The 25,660-nt window shown below is 45.6% G+C and overlaps 1 protein-coding gene across 7 annotated transcripts in view; it reads right to left on the reverse strand.

Moving 5' to 3' along the window:
• Positions 1-25,660, reverse strand: part of LOC128884676 (methylcytosine dioxygenase TET-like) — a 117,517-nt gene that overhangs the window by 18,043 nt on the left and 73,814 nt on the right. For 6 of the 7 annotated variants that reach the window (XM_054138205.1, XM_054138206.1, XM_054138203.1 and 3 more), the window contains one exon: positions 8,446-8,682. In XM_054138205.1, the coding sequence (XP_053994180.1) occupies positions 8,446-8,682 (237 nt within the window). Of the gene's footprint in view, positions 1-8,445; positions 8,683-22,308; positions 22,675-25,660 lie in introns of those variants that run through there. The other variant, XM_054138208.1, reaches the window with a different exon arrangement.

A 25,660-nucleotide genomic window follows, 5' to 3' on the forward strand; every position in this document is an offset into this window, starting at 1 on the left:
TCGGCACAATACTAAACCAGACTGATGTAGCGGAGGTTACTTCCCAGAAAGGCTCGACTTGGAAAACGAAGAGTCTCATTACACCGACAAAGCAAAATACATTACGCGAAGTTCGTTACGGTCAGAAAAGATTTGCCTTCATTGTTCCCATTCGTTTTGCGCGAGTATTCCAATCCGTTGTCAGTTTCAATTATCCGAGACGGGTTGAATTGTTCCAAGGTGCTCCGCGTATTACGAGCATATCGAATTCACTGGACTGCTCGAATTTCATCGAACCGCTAGCATTTTTTCAACCGAACGGAAATGCACCGATAGAAGTGACTCACGCCGTCCAATCTGTCGAAACATTTCTCGCTGTGTTTTGCTTGGAACTAGTACTGTCCATTCCAGGTTGGTATTACTATGGAAATGGCATATACGAGGCATGCTCGATAGATTAGGTCACTTCGCGTTAACCTCCTTAGGAACAATTTTTTTTTTGTTATCAAATTTTTGTTCTGTTTGTTATTGACAGTAATTATAATTATAAAAAGATAAACGTATGTTGGCAAGGGCGTGAAATGGTTAAATCGCTGTTTTTTGGGTAGAACGTGAATTTGTCGGTAATAGTTTGTTATGATGATTAAATAGATGAGTAAACGAAAGGATTTCATAGAAAAATATGTACAGAATATCCTATTTTAATTAGACTGAATAATAAAATGGCACCATTATTAGTGACATCATTTTCTCGATACAAGAGAGTTCCTTATAAGGAAATGTATTGATAATGTATACCAATTTTTTCAAAATGTTTACTGCTTTAATTAAGATATATAATTGCGATTAGTAACGTAAATATAGATTAATTTATCCATTGCTCTATTTGAACATATTCCATGGAGCCCGAAAGATCAGTCGCAGTAGGTGCGGACCGTGCTCGGTCAGACATGCTAGTCAGCCTTCCCCATTCACCTCAAGCAACTGTCTTTCTCTCTGCGATACATTTCACGACCACAATTGGACTTTCAAAAGTTTTCGAAGGAACTAACCGCTCCGGAGGACTTCCTACACTTCATGCGTCAGAGTTCTAAGATAGTTGACCGCTGACACGAATAACTCCGTGCCCGGGCGCGTTATCGCTCCAACCTCAGCTTCGGATTTTTTATCGAAGAAAGTACGTAAGATTTTTATTTGAAATTTTACACACACGCTTTTATAACTATTTCCGTACGATGCACAAATATTTATTAAATGAAGAAAATCCCCAGAGAGTTCTGCCCTATAAAGAGCATATAAATTTTGTATATTTATTTTACAAAATAAATGTTGCAGCCCATTAAAAGAAAGAAACCATCGTACCTCGAAACTTGGTCAATTTCACGAATTCCGACTTGAAATTTTGTACAATTGTTCCCGAAGGTCTGCTATAAGACTCTACAAGATTCCGTCAAAGGAATTCTCCCTTCAAATAAAACGTCCGGGTGAAACGTTCGCGTGGAAGCGTTAGAAGGAGTGGGTCGGCTGGAGTGGTCCAAGGAAAGGTGTCGACCAGGCGGAGAAACTCCGGGGAACCCCCCAAAGTGGCCGTGAATCGGTGTTTGTGGTCGAGGTTGATAGCATCGAAGACTCGGGCGTCTCGCCAACCGAGTCAGCGATCCCTCAGAGCCTCCCTCGGCTTCTCCTTCGTGTGTTTTCCTCCTTTCCTCTTCTACCTCCACGCTCACGCCGTTCGCCGTCTCTCTGTCCCTCTCGGCGTCTCTCGGACGCGGTGCCGGGCTCTCAGGGGGAAAATCCTTCCGTTCTCTTGACATCGTGACCTAGGGCAACGTAAACCCGAGGCGTGATAAAACGGGATGCGCCGCGACAGCACCCAAACATAAGCCTCAGGAGCTACGTTTCGCTCCGTCTCTCTCGCACCCCATCCAAGAAGCTCTGCAGTCGTTCGTTGACCTCGACCCCTTCCGTTCCAGCTCCTTTCCTTCCTTCGTTTTTCCACCTTGCGCGTAGCCGACCCGCGGTGACTGGTTCCTGGGCTCCTCTCGATGATTCACGGAACGTTGGACGTCCCTTGCGTGACGAACATCTCGAGGGTGAATACGGGGGGTTGGCCACTCGAGCGATGTCTTCGTTGCAGGATGAATCGTTGCCTCGCGTGGGAGGTTGCTTTGGTAGCCGCGAAGATATCGCGCGACGGAATTTCTAGATAGAAGATGGGCCGTGTAATCGTGTCGACTCTTCGAGTGCTGAATACTTTCGGGTAAAGCGTTTGGATGGGTGGAATACTTTTTTCCTGGTTGGACTCTGGTGTATAGGGTCATTCGAGTTCTTCTAGGTCAAATTAAATTTTGTAGACGTTTAGAAAATGAAAGATGCAACATTTCTAAGGACGCAGTGATCATTAGTTGCTTATTTTTAACCCATTCATTAAATTAATTGCGAGTGGTCACGGTTGCACGTCTTGTATTAGAGAAAGCTCCCTCATGTAGAAGAAATAACTAACAAACACCAATCACGTTCAAATACAGTTCCCAAAAATGTCTAAAAATTCTCTGCATACTGTGAGCGAATATTACATTCAATATTTCATTCTGAAAATGCAGTGTAAATGAAAAAAAAGGGATTCCCGAGCCTCCCCATCGTTTATCGTCGGATTCAATCGTGTAGCGGGAACGGTGGATCACGAGAATCGGGTCAATATTCGATTACGCTTGGAGCGGGAAACGCGGAAGCGGACTTGGCAGACGAATTTAAACCGCTTTGAAAATCGAGCCAGAAATTAATTTCGCAGTTCCCAACGAGCAACACGCGCATTCTATCTATCCGAATCGGTTCGAACAGAAGGGGCTGGAAATTTATCGACGAATTAGCCACACCAATCAGTCCCGCATCGATACGTTTATTTCATTAAACGTTCCGCGCCCACGAATGATCGCGTGCTGCGCCAACGCAGATGGTTGCGCGTGTATACGAAAATTCATTTATCAATGCAACCTCTCCTGATGCATCTGCACGCTGGGTATCTACACGGCATTCCATCTCATCATTCGGACTTGTCCCCTAATGTTGCGTTAGGTTTCATTGGGAAGAAAAACCCTATTAGAGACTGAAGTTATATTATCTATTATATATTTTCGGTTATCTTTAGATTTCTAGATACCGCTCGTCGAATTGTCACATAGTGGATCGTCCAGTTCAACCAACGTGGACAGTTAACACGTTGATCGCCACGTGAATATTTACGAACATTTCTAGGAGAATCAAAATTTGTTTGAGTATAATTGAAACTAATAGAATCTAACGTTTGTCGGTGTATTTATTTTTATAACGTTATCGAAATTCATGAATGCTAACCAGATTCATTTTCTTTAGTATTTCACCTTAAAAGTTTCCATAATGGATAGAGGAAATGGAAAGTTGAAATGCTCCGAAATTCTTGGAGCATCGTTTACTGGTTCGAGAAACACTTTGGGTAGATATGCGATCGTCCAGGTCATCCTTCTTTTGCTGAGTGCACGCTGACAGCTAAAGTGTCTCGATACGGATAACCCCGAAAGAAATGAGAGAACTGGTCAGCAGATATGTCTGATTGGAATGGAACCATCCTTGCCAAGATGGACGCTTTGTTAACAGTCGTCCAAGGATCCAAGGCACTAGCTAAGAATTAGTCAGCAGATGGCTCAAATCTGGGGAACTGGTCACCCTCTTCCAAGGGATGAATTTAATAACATTAATCAAATTAACTCCTGGACGATTTTATCCTACGTTTCTTCTATCTTTTGTCTTTCTCGATGTCTATACACATCCATGATTATCAGAATGTCCCAAAAGGCTACTCTCAGCGTTGATTGGTTCGCAGATGTGTCTCGAGTCGCCCAAGGAACGGTGCCCTCGGTTTTAACTGCCCGCAGTAGCGATTTCCCAGCGATTTTATCGCCTTTCCTCCCTTCTTCGGCTGGGCAACCGTGCGGCAACACAGGATTTACGCGTGTTCCTAAATCGAGGGTACGCGAAAGAATCGGTGAATAGGGGGCCCGGGGGGGGGGGGGGGGGGGGATGACAGAAACGGGTGGTCGCTATCTACATCTTAGCAGCGGTTTTATTCACGACGCGAGCGAAACTGGTCGCTTTCGGCGAAAACAATGCGCCTCAAACGATTCCGTGAAAAGGAAAGCGAGAAAAAAATATCGCGGAACAAAGCCTCGCTAGAGACCTTTCACGCTTTTTCTCGTGGGGAGGGCGAGAGAGCTGTCCGGAGCGGGCTTGGCTTCCAGAGGTGGGATCAAGATGAATGCGTACCGACGAATTCAAGTCAATTTACTCGAGTACTGTTCCCTTGGAATGGAGTGATACTTATAAAATTGCATTGTTTTCGCAAGCCCGTTTTAGGAGCACTCGAAACGAAACTCGACGCCACGAGCGGAGTTTGGAAAACATCAAGCTTTTACCAGAACAAGAAAATCACGAAGAAAAACGCAACATCTCCCAACACATCAGTCACATTTTCTGACATCCATCGATGATTCCATTAATTGTAAGTATCGCGTTTAGTCATCGATCACACTCTAACACTCCAAGAGAAATCCTTATGGAAAATCCTTATTCGCCTACATACTACCAAGTTTCGAGGACAGTAACTATACTTTTTCCCGTGACAATGCGGCAGCAGCACGCGACAGAGAAAACCGCACGTGCTTCGCGGTCGGACGCAATTCGTGCACCAGCGAAAACCGTGCGGCGTTTCGCGGTTTCGGTTTACTGCATAATGCCGCGGCCTGTAACGTTGATTCCTTTATCGGCGACGATATTGCCAATTACCGTATCGCGGGGTGACCGCGTTTACGCGCCCAGATAGCCTCGTTTAACGCGATGGAAACGCGCTATTAACGCCGATACACGCCTCCAGCGAAAACCCGTGCACGTGCGTTTCCGGGCATCGCGTAATCACCTATGAAGTTGACGTATCATGCCCCGAACGTATCAATTTTTAAATATACGCTATTTTTTCCGAATCTAGACGGATTACAGAAATCAAAATATCATCTTCTCCTAAGGTAAGGAGAGTGCCTTGAAGATTTCAGTTTCAGGAATAATGTATTCTATTTTATGCATTATTTATGTATCGTATACGTAGCACAATAATCTCTATATAGAGTTCCAATTGTATTAAATGATACAAAAGAATTATTGAACATTGACAGCACGTGCAAATAAAACGAAAGCATGCAAAACAATCTTCTCCTATACCCCCTGAAAATGATTCTTGCAACTCTAAAGGGAAGGGAAGGGAATCTACAAAATCCTTCCAAGTAACTGGTGACTTACTTTTAGAGTAGCTGGAATCGTTTTCCGTGTCGCGTGCCGAACGACTGCTCAACGAGTTGGCTACTTTGCTGACCATGACACGCAGAGGACACGTCGGTCCGCCGCAACTATTTCAACCCCGACAACTTTGAACGACGACGGTGAAACTGTCGCGTGGCACTTGTGGAGTACACGGTGCGATGAATATGTTCCGTGAATTCGCGGAAAAAAGGGCGTCCGATTCAAACGCAGCCGCCTCCCCTTCCGAGTGGTTCCCTCCGACGCGCCGCACTCCTAGCGCTTCAGTCGCTCTTGTTCCAAACCCTCGGAGTTCCACGCAGAATTTCGCGATGAATTTCTCTGCTCAAGTTCACGAGGTCCACGTGATCGATACCCCGCGGATATAAATACGACGCAGCTTGCCAGGATACAAACAGCGCGGGATAACGATAGGTCCTCAAACTTTTTCATCGCACCCTGTACTCGAGAACCGAAGACCGCGGAAGTAAGTACAGATGCAAATAGAAAAATGTTTCAAATTACCAGTGGTGACGACGCGTCGAGGGATGCGACTGGGAGACGCAGGGATGAAAAATCGAGCGCAAGGAGCGACGTCGGTACCAAGACGATGGAACCAGGATGCTCTTAGCCCGGTTGCGCGGCGATCAGAGTCGAGCACTGGCTGGGACCGTTTTCGCGGGTTTTTTTTTTACCTCGTGAGAAGGGCTGCGAGCAGATCGGCCGCCGAAATAACAGCATAACGTCGGGGCAAGGGTAGACTACCGGCAGACAGCGACTATGGGGGCGGTGACCGCCCGCCAACGCGAATCAATACCCGCAGGAACAGGAACCACCGACGTACCAAGAGAAAGGGAGAGGGGACGTCCCGGAGCCCACGGAAGGGAACAAGAGGGGAGAAGGAAAAGCGAGCAGTATCAAGAGGAGCAAGAGGTGGCAGCGGAGGCGGAGAATGACAGGCGGGAGAGGAACAAGGGTGGCACTGGGGGCGCGTAGTAAGTGCCGATACCTGTCTACGTGCCCGATTCGTTCTGCGGGTGCGCCGCCACTCTTGCCTTTTTCCTCGGGATACGGTTAAAAAGGATGGAGATCGAATGGAACATCAAAGGGTGTGGACGTCGACAGTGACGATCGGGTTCTTAGGATGCAACGAATTGTGAGGGTGGACCTCAGACGCTGCCGGGAAGTCGCGACTATTCTGTGAGGGGAATCTCCAGGTCCTTGAGGTCGCGAGTAGGTGGTAGGAATGAATCGGCATTTTTTAGAGGAATGTCGCTGTTTCTTTGTGGACAGCTTAGATTGCAGGCTGAGGGGAGTATCAACACATTGTTGACCGGCAATTTTACACAGAAACGACTTCATGTCTTCGGCTATTACTTCGTAATTGAATGTGTATAAACTTAATATTCTATATCGCCCTGGGTTTCATAAATTGAAATAGATAATGCAAGTGCAAACACGAGTTTACTCGTGACCGCTCAACAATGTGTTAACAAAATTGGAGGGATGATCAAGGTATCGAGGGGTAAAGACCTCTGCCAGTAGAAATGTATATACATAGAGACGCGTATAGGATAAGACAACTACTCAAGGAACTTTTTAAATCAGGAATCTTCCAGTTCGCTGTAGCCTGGCTGACCTAAACACCAGAGAAAGGAGGCCTGGTCGTTAAGCTTGCCGAGTAATTTAATCATTCCAGCAACCTGGCTCTAGAGAACGACTGTTCGTAACTCGGATTGGGCTAAAAAGAAAAAAACACGTGGTCGATCTCGAAACGACTACGAGACGCATAAATGAAGAAGTTCCGAGACGTTTAGGTTTGCGAATGCCCGTAAACGTCTCGTTCCGACCGCGTCCCCCGTAAACTTTGACGTTGGCTGTAATGGGGCAGTAAATTTGGTCCGCCTGCCCCGTTCATGGAACGCGTTCCCGTTCCGAGATTGAGTTCAGGTCTCGACGGGGCGACCTTGACGGTAGCCGATAACCGGACAAGTCACGGACGAGGTGGAATCTCGTCGGACACCCCCGGCCGCAGTTTTACACACGGATTAACCTCACACGTGCTCGCGTGCGGAAAACACATGCCGTACTTGCAGACTGGTTTGCCCAGTAACCTCGCCTCGGCCAGGAGGATCGAGATATACGCTCGAAAACGAATGCGAAGAACTGCATTCCTTCCTTCTTCGGACTTTTCTCTTTCTCCCGGGGCTTGTAGAAAGCGAGAGGGACGCCTGGGGGATCGGGACGACGAGCGTCCGCCATCCGAGAGCCTCTCCCACGGCGGAGCGAAAGGTTTCATCTTCGTTGATGGATCACTGAACGAGACGAAAAGTTGGGCGCTTCTCGAAACGACGGCTCGAATTAACCCTTCGAGTGCCAGAGGAAATTTTGATACATATCCGAGAAGATAAGTATTAATATCCGGGATAAGAGGTTGGAAATGGTTCTTGGCGACGAAGGTGAAGGGGTGGAATGGATGAAGAATGTGTCGAAAGAAAGAGCGAGCTACGTTTGGCAGAGTTGAAACCACAACCTAGGAGGAGCGTGCTTCCTTGGAGGGTGAAGACAGATTGAAGTAACGAACCGGAATGGTCTGGGTCAAGGTCTTCGGGCTGGGTTCAACATCGGTATACACGAAATACACGAAGGGGTCACGTCGGTGGGGAACTGTTTATTCCCTGAAGTGTGCTACGCGCTACATGCCGATACCACCAGGCCAGATTACCGGAGAGCAGCGAACGAGTAGGGAGGGATCGATGCGATCCTTAGGGACCAAGACGCTTGTAATCCCATAAAGGATTTTCAACTCGATTTGAGCTCGTGCCAAACGACCGAACTGCTCCACTATACGCGGGAGTATTCGTCCACTTCTTCAGGGAAGCACTCGATGGAGAACGATTCGACTTCCAAGTGTTAAAGTCAGAGTTCACCGAAGTCATACAAGGGAGAATCGAACGAACAAATATCGTAGGAAATTTCAGTTTGGGTTTGAAGTTCGAAGAGGACAGCACTTTCAGCCGCTAATCGCACCAGAAGTATTCTCTATCCGTGTTTCGGTATTAGGACATTAGTACTCCTCTTACACTACCACTTATCAGGCTAGGCAAACCAACTTTACAATTAGCGTAAGGAAGACGCACTCACCATAGAAACGACAGGAGGCGGCGGATTTCCGTTTCTAAGGCCCCCGGTCTGCTGGTTGGCCGCGGGATTCAAATTGTCCTTGGACTGCTGCATGGGATCCGGTTGATGGAGCGTTTGTGGCGTTTGTTGTTGCGGTTGTTGCTGATGCTGCTGCAGCCCGATGCCAGCCTGGGGACTGCCTAAGCCTGCAGGTGCGCTGTCCGGTGTGCTTACTTGCCGGGCGATCTTTCGATAACTCTGCAACAGGAACGTTAATCTTCCATCAGAAACGGGGCGAACGTTCGTTACAGGGACATTTGCATACGGTCGGACGTTTGCGTACGATTGTGTGCGTTTGGCGCGCACGCTAGAGCGGTGGCGTAATTTTCAAAGCTCGACAGGACATCATCGATCGGAATGCAAATTACTGACGCGGGGGGTGGGTGGACAGTCTGCTTGCAACGGATAAAACTATGGAAAACAAACGAACGCGATGCAAGGAACTCGAGACGCGCACTCGTCGTTAAGAGGGAATTTACACGACGGAGACGACCGCGGTGGATCCCAATTATCCAATAACTTTCATACTCGAGAGACGCGCCGAGGAAGGTTGAAGAGGTTGAACGACACTCGGCTGACCGTTTTACTCTCCCGACTGTTACTGAATACAACATAGAGGGGAAGTATGGCTGTAGGTACTCCTTAGCTTTTTTACGTTTCTTGATGTTCCGAGATGCCTCGAGTATTATTGGCCGTTGGGAGAAATGCCTCCGAGGTGTGTACACAGGGGAATCGTCCGAACGGAGGCTTCATGGTCAGACGTACGTTTACCACTGTTTTGCTCTATGCTTAGAAACGATCGTAAAAATTGAAAGAGTTCTATGTATGAAAGCATCGAAGGCAAAGTCGAGAGTCCCTTTCATCTCCGATCAACCAAGGTAGTATCTAGAGAGTTAAGAGCGTTTTAGGACCAGCCAACGTGGCTCCATTTCCCGATTAGTTCCAAGTTTTGATTACCAAACAAACTCGAAAGATTCCTCGACTGTACACGCGACGAAGAGACGCTTGTCGTCTTTTGAAACGTAGGAAGGAAGGAAGGAAAAACGGCGGACAGGATGGCGTGTGTGGCACGGTAGCCGGCTGTAAGCCGGTGTGACCCTAATGCTAAAAATAACAAGGTGGCCTAAGTAGGCCGAGGCGGCTGAAACGGTTTCCATAGTTCAACAAGCGCCGCTGGTCGAGAGCTATAACCAGACCCCTTGCACTCTCTGCAGCAAACTTGATCAATTATTAGCAGCGTCCCCCGAGCCACGCTATCATGAAGCCACCGTTAAACGTTGCACGACGCGAATTATCGATGAACTTAACGTTGATCTACTGTGTGCGCGAGTATAATCGTTGATCGTCCAGATTCTGCGAGCAAAGACATCGGCATCCTAATGCAATCACTGCTGGGTGTCCATAGTGTTTCATTTTACTTCGTCAACGTCTCAGGTTACTTTCAAAATGAATGATTTGATTTTCATTATCGACCATCTTCTGCGATGCTCACTCCATACGAAGCGGAAGTCTTGGTAAAAGTTGAGAGGTCTAGGACACTGGAACTCTATATGAATAGTCAAGGTGACAAAATCTATAAGAGGAATAGTCCCGTTTAGAGTAGTGTATTTAGAGACACTATGCAAAAAGATTAAACTATACTCTCCCAACAGAAAACAATTCTTAAAGTTGTTCTATTGAGTCTATGCCACAACCTTTCACAAAGGGTTACAGTCTGCTAAGAGAAGCATTTCATTCGATCGACAGTTCTGCGTAGAACTTCATCCCCAACGTTAATTCCATTAAAGTATTCGGCTAATCCAATATTACCGCTATGCAGAGCACGCATGATACGCTTATGTAATTCAGATAGCCTTTTTTTATTGAATCCCCGCATAAAAAGTTGTTTCCACCTTTTATTTGAAATTTTCCACACGGACGAGAAGTTTGCTCACCGGTGGTCGCAGAGTAGGATCGATCCTGCCAAGGGGGGAAAGAGTTTCGTAATCGGATCGACGACGATGATACAGAATATTACTGATTGTATCGGCTCGTGAATTTATTGGCCATGCCGCGCTGGAAATTTATGCAACGGAATTCAATTTACATTTATGCCGCCTTGACCGCACCGCGGTTGCTGCAACCCGCCGCCGGCAGGAATAAACAAGCAGCTCTTTATAACCTCAGAGATCATTTACTCGTCAACGAGGAACGGTACTCGATGATCCAGCGGAAGTAACTCACACCTATCGGAACACTCGTGCCGTTAGGAATGGATTGCGTCGTCCGAAATGCATTGTATTGTAAAGGAGGATGCTTGAAAACGACAAATTTACGTAGAATTATTTATGGTGACATTTTTCCCAAAAGTGATGAGAAAGCTGTTAAAAGTGGATAGGAACATGTAAATGTGACAGCGATCTTATTACGCGTGTTATGCCTCGACTTTATCGTGAGATATTAAATCATTTTCAATGAAATTGATAAATTCGTGTCATTTCTCAATTCTTTGACGGTGGTCCCAAACAATCGCGTGTAAACAGAGCGTCTCGCATGAATCTTCGCTCGCGAAGAGGGGGGCCAGAAATAGAAACATGCTATTTTAACGTATCATAGCTCTAATCGTCCCGTCGAGCGGTTCAAGAAACGCATCCCTCCCGAGTGCAACTGGCTCAACGAATTCCATTTCTTTTTAAATGTTCAGTTACCTTTGACCCATGACTAAGCCCGAGTCATCGAGAAACTGCTAAAGGAGTGATATCTTCTTTGTTCCATGTTTTTCGTAGCGAAGCGATGGATATCAATTTTCCAATTTCATAGTGATCACAATTCATCTCAATGTCTCGAAGTGGACGTGACGAAGGCCTCCTCGTCACGCTGCGCTCCAAACACGTACAAAATTCCAGAACCTCGCTGTATAACCATCGAAATATCACAACAACTTTGAGGAAAGTTGAGCGTACAGATTCTCCCCAAAAAATTCCCAAAGACGCTCCGTTTTTAGTGGCGCTAGACTCGTCAAGCTGTTGCTGAAGTATTCCCCGTCGAACACCAGGAGAATCGACCCGCGACAGCCTTGTGGGACGGTCTGAAGTTACCTGTCGGCGTTATCGAGGCGTATCGATTTACGACACGCTTCGATTTTCCGCATACGAGCGTCGACGACGCCTTGGAGCGTCGTCGTCGGTGGCTCGGAGGCATCGTCGCGCGGGAATCGTCGTGTTATAGCCGCCTTGTATCACGTGCATGTGCATACGCGGCACGTTTATAAATAGACAAGGTCTCGGGCCCACGCTAAGCCCACGGGGGAGAATGCATTTGCTTACCGAACGTCTCGTCACCCGCTGAGATATTTTACTCGGCCCGACCGTGGGTGCGACGTGCTCTCACGAGATCACAGATCTCTCGACAGTAGCAACACGTGCTACCGAGCTTCCGCTCTCTTGAACGGATCCTGCGACGCCTGGGGACGTCTGGGGACGTCTGTGAATTTGTGATTAAGAGTCATCGAAGACTTGTCCCAAGGATGGGTGGGCAAAGAATTCTCATTTATATAAGGGCTCGGTAACAAGTACAAATTTTCAATTTAATGGTTGCTTGCTACACGAATTTTTCACGGTGAGATGAATGCGATTGGCAGTGAAACAAACAGTTCTCAACTGCTACGAATAGGATGGACTGTATGTTAGAGGTGAGGGCATTTAAATTTCACGATCTCCATTCGATAAGTGTCGCGGAATCTGTTAACTTTGTTGTTGGTTGTCTACTCAATCATCTCTAATGGTGTAATCTCAATTGCATGTTAGAGTGAATTAGAGCGAGGTACAGCAGATAAGGCTTTTATAGAAATAGTATGGATAAATTAATCCCAGCCCAGATTAATATAGAAAACTTCCTTCTAAGTCGTAGACTGTTTCTGAGTAGATCGAAGTCCAACGACGGGCTCCAAGGATTCAAAGGATGAACTGACGAGAGTATCGACTGACGAAGGGTTCTGTTACATCGCCAGCCACGCTATTTCCATCACTTCATTCACCTGAAGGAAGATTTTATTCACCCTTCCTCGCAAAGAGATCCTCCGGTCCTAATATTGAACATCTCTTCCGCCGAAAATCTGTCTTCTCAATCCTGCTGCTCCAGCGTCGCGTTGCCTTGTCAGCTTTCCTGCGCAGAGCGGTCCAACACGAAAAAAATTCTGAATCGGTCTTCTGTCAATAGCGATCGAGCTGTGCATATCAACCTGTCACTTCAGACAAAGGTTCTTCCGTCGTGTCACGCACCGCTGCGAAACCGATGCCAGCAACCCGATCCCCCGACACGACGATCATAATTGTTGCTCCGTTTCATAATTGATACGTACGTTGATTGTTCCTGGCTGCGTCATCTTCGAGTTGTATTTCATTGGTAGCTAAGCACGATTCACGATAAATAAATAAACGAAGTTTCCAGGGTTTCTTAAATTGTGTACTGTTCTATTATCATTAGAATGGGAATGGTTCCTAATTCTAGGTACCAATTATTGAAAATTGAAATTAGTTGTAAGCCTAGAGTTCGGTCGAGAAGTGGGTGTCAGAGAAAACGTGGATGATTCGCGTTTCTGCGGTGTTATTTTGATTCGCGTAATCGAGCGATTCTAATCGCAGAACAGGCTAGACTAGAAGTGACCCGCGATCGTAGTTAAAATAAACCGATTCATTGATCATATTTTGATGCTCGTACCACCGAGCTAAATTTAGTGCTCGGTTACGAGTAATTTCGTCGCGCATAAAACTGTCAGCGTTCGTAAAACGCGCCGGTCCCATAAATTTCAGTCGGATTAGATCGCGACCCGCCCGCGCGCGTCTCTAAATAGCGTAAACACGGTATTTTTAACCGCGTGATAGCGAATTAAGTATCCCCATTGATCACGTTTCTGCCTACCGTTGCAAAACAGTCAATAGATCAAGGTCGGCGCAGAATTCATACGAGGACTGTAACGAACGACGCGATTCGCTATGATATTCATTACGAAACGATCCTAAGTGCACGTTAAAAAAAACTAGATAGATTCCCCGTTCAAACAAATTGCTGTCATTAATTCCACTGAAATGAGTCACATAACATCCGAGTCGAGGACACCGACGGACGCTCAATTATTCAGCGCCGTTTTACGAGCAGATTCTTTTCCCGATTTCATTCATTTTCGATTCGAAATGCTAGGAAAGAGAAAGCGAGAGCAACAAGGGTGATTAGTTCTAAATTTTAAGGCTATTTACACTTGATTGGAAAATACGAAATAAAATAAGCCGGATTCTATTCGCGTCTAAATTATTTTCTCCATCCTTTTTGCAGTCGATCCTTTATTCTAAAAATGTATTTTCTAAAATGGGATTGTCGATGGCTTGCGTTATTTCTCGACGTTCGAGTTAGAGGACGATTGGAACTTTACTTACATAATCACGATGCTCGTGGGCTGAGACTATGGCAGTCTCAGTACATCAAATAAAGTTATTTTTCCATAATTTGCATATCAAGAGGAATAACTTAATTTCGCGTTGAATATCCATCTCGAATCGCAAAGCGAAAAACGCAGGAATTCAGGAATTTCAAAAATCTGGAAAGACAAAGGATTTCTGATCGAAGCGCAAACGCCAAGTGTGTATCGAATGGAGCAACGTTTCTCGTCGGGCCGACGTTCGTAGTTTTTATCCAAATCGGTCCATTATCGGGCTCATTTACAATTCATGGGGACGGGCAAAAGGAAAACGAAATGGCACAATGGCTACGGGGACACGGGATCGTATTTTACCTGGTGCAAGCGGGCACACGAGTCTCACGAGCCTAAGTGCTCATCGATCGTCGTCGAAGATGAGTTTCGCGACGGCATTAACGACCGTGGGTCGAGATGACGCTCGTAAACCTTGACTCGACGTCGACGAGAGACCTATGCCATGATTTTATTGTTCCTGCGTCCGTACACTGCCGGCTATAAGTATTCGAAGACTTGTACGTTATTGGAGAACCAAAAGTTACACTTCGAGTCAAACTTTTCAATGTAATTTCATTGAAGGATATAAATATTAAACAAAAATTCCTCTACTAGCTGTCCAAACACTTATGGAGATGTATAGTTGTGGATAAAAAAACGCAGCTCAAGCTTCCTCCCACTAGAATCTTCAAAGATGATGTCCAAGCACTCATGGATACATGGTCAGGTTCGAAGAGGCAACTCTAGCGATTTGTTTCGATTTCAATCGCTCGTAATTATCGCTTCGTCGTTCGGTACAGTAATCACGCAACGCGAGGGATGAAAAGCTGCGACGCGTCAACGCGGGTCGCGAACGTAAATTGTCGGTCCAATTAAAAGTTTCTAATTGTGATACCTCGCGCATGAAAGCCTGACGCTCCAGCGTTTTATAATGGTGGATGCACTGGCAGAAAATGTCAACTGTGAGCGATCCCCGACGAAAAATGTCGCATCGACGTGTGCCTGATTCGCGATACACAATGAGAGACAGGAATATTAGACAACCGTTTTGTTTTTTTTTTTTATCTGGGGGAGTTATGAATAGTCGTAGACGAGAAATTCGAACGGGGAACTACGGGAAATTTCACGCGAAATGGCCTGTATGAATAGAAATGGCGCGAACCCTTGTGGAACCTTTTAATTTTTAATTTTTAATTTTCTGTAGGGGAAGCTGGAAACTGAGTGTTAAAATTGGGTAGCGATACGAAAAAGGAATAACTTGTATAGAAAATAGGAAATATTGCATCCGATTGCATTTTTTGCATGAAATGGCTCATGTCTTGAAACAAGATATTAACATGCATATGGTACGTTATGTATTCAGAGCTTCGTTTCATTATTCAGATTAACGCACTCGTTAGATATTCACAGAGATTTCCTTCGTATTCCACGGTCTGGAATTATTTCTGCTGGTAATGACTTGGTATGCAGATCATATGCGACTGCCAAAATGTACTTTTTTTCGCCTACATACGTCTAACAATTTGCCTATTATAGTAATTCATAAGAGAATCCAAGATTTGAGTACGAGTACGAATTCGAGAATCAAATATTGTGGAAATAATTCAAATATTAAATTGAATTGTTCCGTGTATGGGGTAAACAAATTGTCGACGTATTAGTTTCTATGTAATTGTACGATTACGTCTCTGACAGAAATAAAAATGAGCCAGATAACACGACGATTTCGTGCAACAGTGATACGCCTCTATCTCCGCACAGCATGTCATAAATAGAAGTTAATCGCTCGCGACACTGGAGCAGAAAATTAATTAAGCATTTCTCACTCCTTTCAGCGAGAATAGTACACAGTCTTAAAATTTCAAACACGATCTTCCGATTTTAGACCACCCAGACAAGATGTGCAATGTAATTTCACCGACCGTCTTTCGCTCGAAATTGCCTATAGAACTCGCCATCAAAATATTAACATACTCCCTCGGGATACCCTATATATTCTATCAACAAATTTTCATTGGTTTCGATTGAATGAGAAGAGGGATGGGGGTTGGCATGAGCCACTTCAAAGGGTCACGATTGAGATTCCCGTCGAAGGGGGAAGGCTTGGACCAGAGTATTCATTTTTCCAACGATGGAACCAGAAGCGCATTTGCATCCCTCTGTTCGCGAGCTCATTTTTCCGACTACCTCGTCGAAAAATGATTCTGCCCTCGGCCGGGGAACAGGCCGCAGCTGATAATAAAAAAAAAAAAAAAAAAAAAAAGAGAGAGCAAAAGACAAAAAACGAGTACGACCGTTCCCTTTTTATCTGCGACGCATAGCGCGGCTTTTTAATGATGGGCGTAAGTAAATGCGCATCCTGCCCTTAACGACCGAAACTGAGCATGGAAATTCATTAAGGAGGCGAATTTCAATGATCCAGGTGCCACGTGTAACGTTTCTGTTTCATCGTGATCGTTCATGTTTGCAACGTGCGTGTTCCACTTTTTTTTTTTACTAAAATATCATCATGGCTTTACTTTTCAGAGGATAAATAATAAAAGTTAGAGTGTAAATGGAATTTTTTAAATGTCTGACACGGTAGATTACAATAGGATGAAATAGTATGCGAAATATCGCGCTTTTCGAAACCGTTTTTGTCCCATTCGCTCCAATCGCTGCTCCAACGGTAGGATATTCCGTTAACCGACGCCAAGGACAATACGAATAGTTAAACCATTCATTTCAACGCGAGCACGACTAACGATTTCGCCATTTTATTACTTCGGATAGAAATAACAGAGTGACCTTATTCTTTGGCTGACGTTACCAGTGGAAGAGAAACCGTGATGACGGTAAACAGGCTAAATTGTGGCGTAGCACGCAACTGTATCTTCGGTTCGCGAAAAATTGCAAAATATCGCCTGTATAATGTATTTTCACCTAACCACTCTTTCTCGTTACACTTTCTACACAGATTTGCTGGCGGGAGTGCCGACATCTGACATAATCGAGAACCTGTTACATTCTTCAATGTTGTATTTGAAATGTGTTTATGGAAACCAGGAGGAACTTTCAGCTTATTTTATTATATTACTTATGTACATGTATGTTTAATCAATCTATTTCGATTTTTAGCCTTTCTTATCTAGATATTTCATCGAACGAAGACAAAGAATCATTTATGTATCCTTTGTCGTGAGTAATAGCGAACTAATGGCTACTAACTTGTAATAAGATCTTTAGATATAAAAAGTAGGTGCGTGGAGTGCCACGCGTTACAAGATTAACTTCTTAGACTAAATATAATTCATGTAATTAAATTTTGTTTAAATTATACAGCTATGGATGTATAATTTAAGGACTAATTAAAATTCCATTGAAAATAAAAATAATAAACTTCAAATTTTTAGTCTCCTCAAATAGGATACCTCCTCAAGAACCACTGCCATCACCAAACGGTAAAGGTGGACGGAGAATGCCGACAGAGGTGCTTCGAAGAAGACAAACTCTCGTTGGAAACGTCATACGTAATACGCCTGAGTGTTCTGGTACGATGAGCGTGCACGTGCTCGCGGGATCCCGCCCGACTCGGTCCAGAGAATTTATGGCCGAGTTTATACCAGCTTTATATCGTCACTCCACCGATCACAGCCCCTTTTATTACCAATTTCGCCGGAAGTTTGGCCATCGTTCGCCTTCCAGGTACATTGGTCCGCGGAGTTCTCCCTTTATTCTTCGTTTACCGTAAGAAAATTCAATGCACCGTCGATTATCCCCCCCCGGGGGCACGTTTAGATCGCTTTGAGGGAAATCCGAGAGAAAAAGTGATGGATCCTTTGCGAAAGATGATGAGTCCTTTTAGACGTCAATCATCGATTAGGGCACGCGAATGGGCTTCGATCTCTCGAGCCAAGCTGCCTTGTTAGGATGGTCGAAGGGTAGGGACCACCTGGGTTCTCTCAGACTCATACGCTAAGCGCCTGCTAATATTTTTGAAAGAGAAAAAATAAAGAAGATGGAGAACAATTTATTTTTCTTAGAAAAGGAAACGCACGAAACATACAATGTTTTGTCTTAGCCCCTAAAAGCACCCTGGTTGCACTTATACAAGCCGATGTTAGGGTTGCGATTCACCCTCGAGGGGGGCCACAAAGCGCAGCACGATCCACCACGTGCTTCAACACGTGGCTGTTTATTGGAACGGGGAATTCTCATTTCGATTGACCAGCCAGTTTGTTTGTCCTGACACGCGTCGTTGATCGCTCGCGATAACTCACGATTTCTGTTTGACAAACCAGCGTTCGTTCATCGACGAATTTTCCTTGCGCTACGTTGCATTTATTGGTGCCCTTTGACGCATAGGGGAGAAACGAAATAGAATCCAAAAAATGGTTTCGATTTTTAGCTTTTTGGTTTGATGTATGTATATGCGAACTTTTCATGCATCGAGACGAACATGCGAACACGATTAACACGTCAGGGATCAACGAACAATGAACTTCTCTTTCTGAGTACTTTCGTCATCGCTACTAACGCTGTTACCTTCGACGCAGACGTTTAGAATGCGCAAGCACCTGGACTGCGTCTATAGCTCGCAATGGAACAGAAGCATCGAGTGTCGAATACTTCACTAAATATAGTAACGTTTCCGAATAGCTAACACGATTCGCGACGGAATTAATGAAAACATGATAATTAGTCTTGCAGTTCGCTCTTTGTTTTCCGTAATTAGATCAAACGTAGACACGTTGAATAAATTACGCGCTCGGCAGCATGGGTAATTAAGGTATAAGTTTATAAACGAAAGACTATTAAAAGAACGGATGGAACCGAGAGGATCGATACGATGGGATAATTTAAACTTGCTTCTGTTCTGGTTATTATAATTGGAACTCGTATGAGATTCTCCAGAATATAGCGATTAAAGTTCTCGCAGCTTGAATTCAAATATCCGGTCTAGAGTGATTGACGGCATTCGATTATGAATTCTGTATTATTAACCATACTTTTCGGTCGGTTTGATCAAATGGCACACGAACTTTTAATCAACCTAGCTGATGAAATTAACGTGGAGCGTTTTTCGAAAAGGACATTGCACCGTGGAAGCCGCGAGGGGATGCTCGTGAGCAATGAATGATTCGAACCCCTCGTTTCCTGTTCGGAAGTTACCAATTATTCTGGGTTAGAACTTTATCTGTCCAATGGTAATCTGTGTGTGAATTCAAACTTGTAGACTCTTAGAATAAAAACTGTTAGAATAAAAACAATCGTGGCTTTAATGCTATAAGACGAGATTTAAACAATATGCCAATTTGAAAGTGTTAAGTGTAGAAATTAATTTTGTCCCTTTCTAAGGTGAACATATCATTCGTTTATATAGAAAAATCATAGAACTTTTGATATAATTACTTTTTGTTAAATTAGAGTCGTGAATAATTATGTAAATGTGAAGACACAGAATTAATTTCTACGCCTACTAAATAAATAAAAAAGAAATGGATAAGTGCAAAAGTGTCTAATTACTCGTAGTTCGAAACCATTTAGGGACAGCGTTCTGCGAGTTCGAGTGATCGAGTATCGAGTCCCGTTTGCGTTTCGCGCCATTTTTCGCGCTCCAAAGCGTAAGTATAATTCGCGATCCGGAATTGCGCTGGTCCATTCATCCGGACCTGCGAGTTCATCGGCTATTTCTAGAAAAGAGGACCTTGAATGAAAATCTGTCAACCCACGTGGTGGAACGCGTGGCCAATGACCGCTTCCAACCGGGGCCGTTCCACTCTCGATGACTCGCGTTCTGCTGACTTACGCCAAACGAAACGACGAACGAGCGCACGTGAAACTCGCGAACGAACCTTCCATCTTGCCATTGGAACGTCGTTTTCTGCATTCACGCGAATCGTCCAGTCACCACTATACACCTACACTCAGCTGAGCGGCGATCGCTTTTCCATTAATCGGTAACTTATAAGTTTCGAATTATGCTATTATTACACTCCGGATGTTTAGCAAATTCATATTCTCCTCGATTTATATAAAGAATGACGATTTACGTACGCGTTATCTTTTTGCATTTGTGCACATCCTCACAGACTTCCTGATATTTTCATTTCCCATGAATGCATAAACATCCGCAGTCTAGCTAGTTTAGAGTTCATCGTGTCTGATGTTTTTTTTTAATTCTTGAAAAATTCTCTACCCGTGCTCCACGTATTGATAATTCGAACATTAAACGAGGCAATGCAGTCGCAATCGGGGATAACATTTTGCCCCACACGTGTGAGCAGTGGGAGAGCCCTTCGGGAGATCTTATCCGCGCGTCTTCCGTTATGCTATGCTTGAATTTATTACATGGAACGTGAATAATCCTTCCCAGACGTGATAAGCATCTAAATTTGATCGTTGTTTACGACCATAAACGACAATGAGACACGGGATCGTTACGCGCTGCACCCTCGCGTTTCATAAAGGGAATTCGTTCGGCTTTTTCCTCGTGATCGTCCCGAGTCGCGGAGGAATCGATGGCTAGAACGACTCGAGAATCTCGCTCGCGGGACGAGCATAGGACGCGACGCCTGACCTGAATTCCACGACCACGATAGACGAATGATTACGCAACACGCGTGGTTGGTGAACTCGTCGTTTCACGAGTCGTGTTGGTCCTTCTGATGGACAAAAAGAACCGACCGGGATACCAGTCGAGGACTAGTTTATTTAACGCGTCGTTTGCCAAACTAAAACTCGTGAAAATTTGTGTAAAGTTAGAATTTTGTCTCGAGACTGTTGAAGATTAGATAATTTACCATTTGTCGTAGTATTTAATTTTTTGATTGTAGATAGAGCTTAGGAAAACTGTTTCAGAAAAATCTGTTTGGGACCTGTTCAAGGAATCATTTCCTCGGAGGAGTCTAACTCCGTTTGAATGATTCCGTTCATACTACCTCGTGTAATTGAATTATTTACTGCACCCTCTTGGACAGCTTCCCCTAGGTGAGCCACGATGCAGGGTGTTACAAAGGTGAGAAACTCAAGCCTGCAGGGGAGAGGCAAGAAACGTGAATAGTTCATGATGAGGTTGATGAGGATCAAGGGTGCACGTGAAACACAAATGACGAAAGGAAAGATGATATAAGGTACACGTGTATATGCATAGTAAAATAAAGTGAAATGAACGTGAGAAGCATGCAAGTGAATGCAAAAAATAGATGGTTGTAGATTGTGGAAAGAACACGGATGGTAGCGGAGATATTATCGTTTGAACGTAATTATATCTCTCGGAGGTTTCTTTCTCAGCTGACAATGATGGATTCTAATTAAAGGCGTCCGACGATTTAACCCTCTGCACTTGGCTCCGGTTTGGAGCGATTGATGCAAATAGGAACAGTGTGACTTTGGAGTCATCTTTATACATCGAATAAAATTAGAATTTTATATCTTATATATTTCTGATGTATGGCAACGTGTGAGTATACACTGAAGTCACTCCGTTTCAGGCTACAATTTTAGGGCTGCTTGTTTACAAAGTGCAAACGAGGTGCGCTACCTTTCTTATATAAATACTCCTTTCTGCGAGTGTTGACTGCACAGTCTTTCCTACGTAACACTTTTTGTCGTTTGAATGGGAAACTTCAAGGAAACGCGCCTTTTACTTAACACTTTATCAGTTTATCTATGTTCCCCCAGGGGGTACATATCCGAGTAAACTGTACTCCAACTGTAACTTTAATGTTATCAAATAATTTTAGTTTTTTTTTCACAAGATGACGTACACGTTACAATTATATAATGACTCTAGTACCCAATAACAATATCGATGACTATTGACAGCACCATCAACCTAAAATTTTAACTGGAGATATCCAGATGGTTAAGCTTGGAATTTATATAAACAAGTGACACTCGCTATCGGAGTGCAAAGGGTTAAAACCCATACGAAGAGCTAACCAATCTCGCGATCCACGTCATTAGCAGACTCCTCCCTAATCTCCGCAATCGGGACATCTGCTGACCACATCTACAAAACGTTCTGCCGGTTACGTGCCTCCGCAGCGGTTTCGGGGGGACTCCAAGACGGAAACCACGAACCAAAGGCGAAGAACTCGATCCATTTGTCGTCGATGCGGAGTCGAAAGAAAAAGCCATCGACGCGTATATGCGCGTAGGCACCGTATAGGTTTATCGCGCGTCTACCATCTCTCTAGGTTGCCTTGAGGATCCAAGGCCCCCGATTCGAGTGATACAAAACACGCTGGGTTCGCCGCGACTCCGTTTCGCGAGAACACGTTCGAGCCAAAAGCGGGAGCACCGACTAGACGCGACTCGTCAGCGCGATAGAGACAGAAACAGAGAAACGCGCAGTTTCCAAAGAGCGGGAAACGCGAAACGAAAGGTAGACTCACTCTGTTCTTTCCTCGCGGCGTGGAGCGGCCAGCTTGTTTCGCTCCGATATCCTCCGGTGAAATTCCACTCCGAAACACTCCCAACACACCCACCAAATCCACGATAACGTAGTTCCACGTCGAGGGAAACTTAGGAACGAGGAGTCACTCCGCGAAACGTCCACCAAAGGAACACCCGAGTATCTCGTAACACCTCGGCGGAATCCTCGCCTCTGAACACCGCAAAACACTTGAGAGAGCCTCGTGCGATCCCCCAACAGGAGTTCGCCGTGCACTGTTCAGTCGCTAGAGCTCTAGCTCGGCTCGCTCTACCGCCAATAAGATCGATCGAGACCACTACTCGCGAGAGATCACACTACTCGCGCAGCGATCCGCCGAAAAACTCCTGTGGGACGCTTCTCCGCCCTCTTGCAGCCCTCCTCGGTTGTCCTCCCCCTCCACAGGCCTTCTTCTCCCTCCTTTGGCCCTCTCTCGCGATCCCCACCTCCTACTCCCCCTCCTGGCGTTATCCCTCCTCGCGGTATGGCGCCTGTGTGTGCGCGCACACGGTCGCCCACGAGTTCACACACGTGAGCGCGTACAGTCCGCAATAAGATTGTACCAGGAATTTTGAATTTTAAGTTTAGTTAAGTTACAGTATAATTGGAACGCAAAGTGGAATATAACATTCTGTTTGGATGTATTGAATTTATGAATAATGTAATCATCGCTATTTATTTCTGTATCCCTCAATTCGTAATTCTGATTCAATTGCGTCGTAATTGATAATTCATGGAGTGATTCAACTAAGATCCACTAGCTGACCTCTCCATGAGCCCTCTACCATGGACCTCCAGCCTCGACCATGGTTTAGGTAATAGAAGGTACAGGGGGCCAGAGAGTACTGAGCTCAGCTACGAATTTGTATATCCTCGTCTAACCATGATTTTCCCATAAACGAAGTGCAGATAAACGAGGGTATACTGTACCTTAATAATATGCATCGTGGCACCCTTTTGTCGCGGACTATACGTTCCCCCTGCACCTCTGTCTTTCCCACCCTATCCCTCCACAGGTCGTCCGTCTCTTTCTACCGTTGTATCTCCGTCGCTCTTATCGGAGCGCGCTATCACGAATTCCGGTGGCCGACGACACGGGCATCGTGAACTCGACACTGGTCCCGCGGTGTCATAACACCCGTAACAGCCTGTCGCGGGCCATTAAAAGCGGCCGCTGGCGTTATCACGGCCTCCGGCGTGGGTTTGTAAACCGCCACACCCTGCAACGATGAGCGAGAGAGAGAAAGAGAGAAGTGGGGGGGATCGTCGATGACGAAAGTGATCGTCCCGAGGATTTTGAAGGCCAATACGCGACCCGTCGCGGGTCACTGACTCCCGACGACGCGGGACCATGACCGGCGGTTAGGTCTGGCCGCGAGCATCTTGGGTACCGAGACATCTTTCTTCCGTTTCTATTTCCATCGCCCTGGTCCCCCAACAGTTGTTTCTCGAAGATAGCGACCGGTTGATGGCCAAACGAGTCGATCCAATAGCGGTTCATTCCTCAGCATAGTCCCTTCGAAGTTATCCAGCGTCAAGTGCGCGCCTCCGCGCTGTTTCTTCGCCACGGCTCGGAAATGCTCGTGCCCCCTCGCGATGCAACCTTTCCCCTCACCTCCTTTTGCCCTCGCTGCTGCCATCCCCACCTCGTAGTTCTCTTTATCCGTGACACTGTCTCTGTCAGTCATTCATTCCTCCGTTTTTCCTCCTGTTCGGTTCCCTCGCACAGTCTCCCTTTCCGTATTTCCATTTCTCCCACTCTCACGTTTTCCCCGTCCCTTTTTGTCCTCTCCACGTTTCCCCTTTTGCCTCCCACGCGTTTTACCTGTCTCTGTCGCTCCCACTCTCGTGGCTTTCTCCTTTCTGTATCGCGCACGATGCCCCGCGCCACGTCGCTGCGCGACCCCCACCGAGAAGCTACCAACGTGGAGCCCTAGCGAAGGAAACGATGCCCTCGCGAAATGTATCGTTGTCATCGACGGGGGCGAATGTCATGCCGGTAGGAAACGATGGGTAGAAACACCTGGGAACGTTAGTTAGGTCCTTGGGATATCGGTCGTTCAGGTGATCTCAGGCCTGCGAGCTTCCTGAGCCTCATCAGAGGTCCCATGTACGATCAGTTGATTGACTGATCATCTAGTAACTTAAGTTTCAGGAGTGACCAAGTTAAAAGTTTGAACTTGGTTTGAAGTTCAAACGCTACCAAGCTTATCCTTCAGATCCTAGTTCCAGATGGGTGCATAGCTGACAATAAAAAAGTACGGGTACCAGCTACCACGATTATTAGGATTAGGAAAAAGTCCGCTGGTGATCTGGGTAGCACGATTGGTTAGGGCAGTCAACCAGTAAACGAAGTATCCGGGGTCGAACGGCTGTTCGGTGAATCCTATAATTGAATCGACTATAGAGTTCCACGATTCTCTGCGAGCGGACTTCACGATTCATAGGTCGCAGGGGGTTGACCACGGTGTCCATCGAGTACGGAATCGTTGGTGAATTAATCCTGCATACATTTGGAGTTCCGTTGAGTCCGAATGCCTGATGAATCGTCAAGATCTACTCAGATTCAATCCTCGATGTTAGGTCTCGAATCGATATCAAACTTTCGAGAGTGTTCAGTTTCTAGGACACTCCGTGATCTATTAAATGCAACATCTCCATCGAGCATAGAATCTCTGTTAAATCAATCTTGTAACTGGAGCCTAGAATTCCCCCATTCTCTGATCGTCTGATGGACCATCGAGATTCATTCAACTTCGACTGCCCATCATCAGGTCTAGAATCGATCCCAAACTTTCAAGAGTGCTCAGTTCCTAAGACACTCGTGATCTACTGACTGCAACATACCCATCAAGAGCAAAATCTCCGTTAAGCCAATCCTGTAATTCCACAGTTAGGTTCTCCACTCTTCGAACGTCCTATTCAGATTCGTCTGCCATTCGGGTCCTATCATTGATCCCAAACTTTTAAACGAGCATCGAATTAATCCCACCAGGTGGGGAGCCGTTCCACGGCTCTCTGGTGTTACGCTACTGTTCCACCCCCGCCGCTTTTCGTTTCTTCCGATATACGAACGATTCCCCAGTGGAGTCAGGTAGGTTCTCCCCTGACCCCAGCCATCCTCCACCGTGATTCGTGCAGTCACCTCCAGTTAGGATGACGCGTACGAAACTCTCTCTTCTACCATTGCATCGTGGCCACAATGTCTGTCTTCGTTCGCCATTGTCGTCGCAGCTACCGTTGCCCAACGATGGGCAAACATTTATTCAACTAATACCTGAACGGAAACGGTACATAGGTATTTGTTCGTTACG

The sequence above is a fragment of the Hylaeus volcanicus genome, chromosome 2, assembly GCF_026283585.1.
Source record: "Hylaeus volcanicus isolate JK05 chromosome 2, UHH_iyHylVolc1.0_haploid, whole genome shotgun sequence".
NCBI lineage: Eukaryota > Metazoa > Arthropoda > Insecta > Hymenoptera > Colletidae > Hylaeus > Hylaeus volcanicus.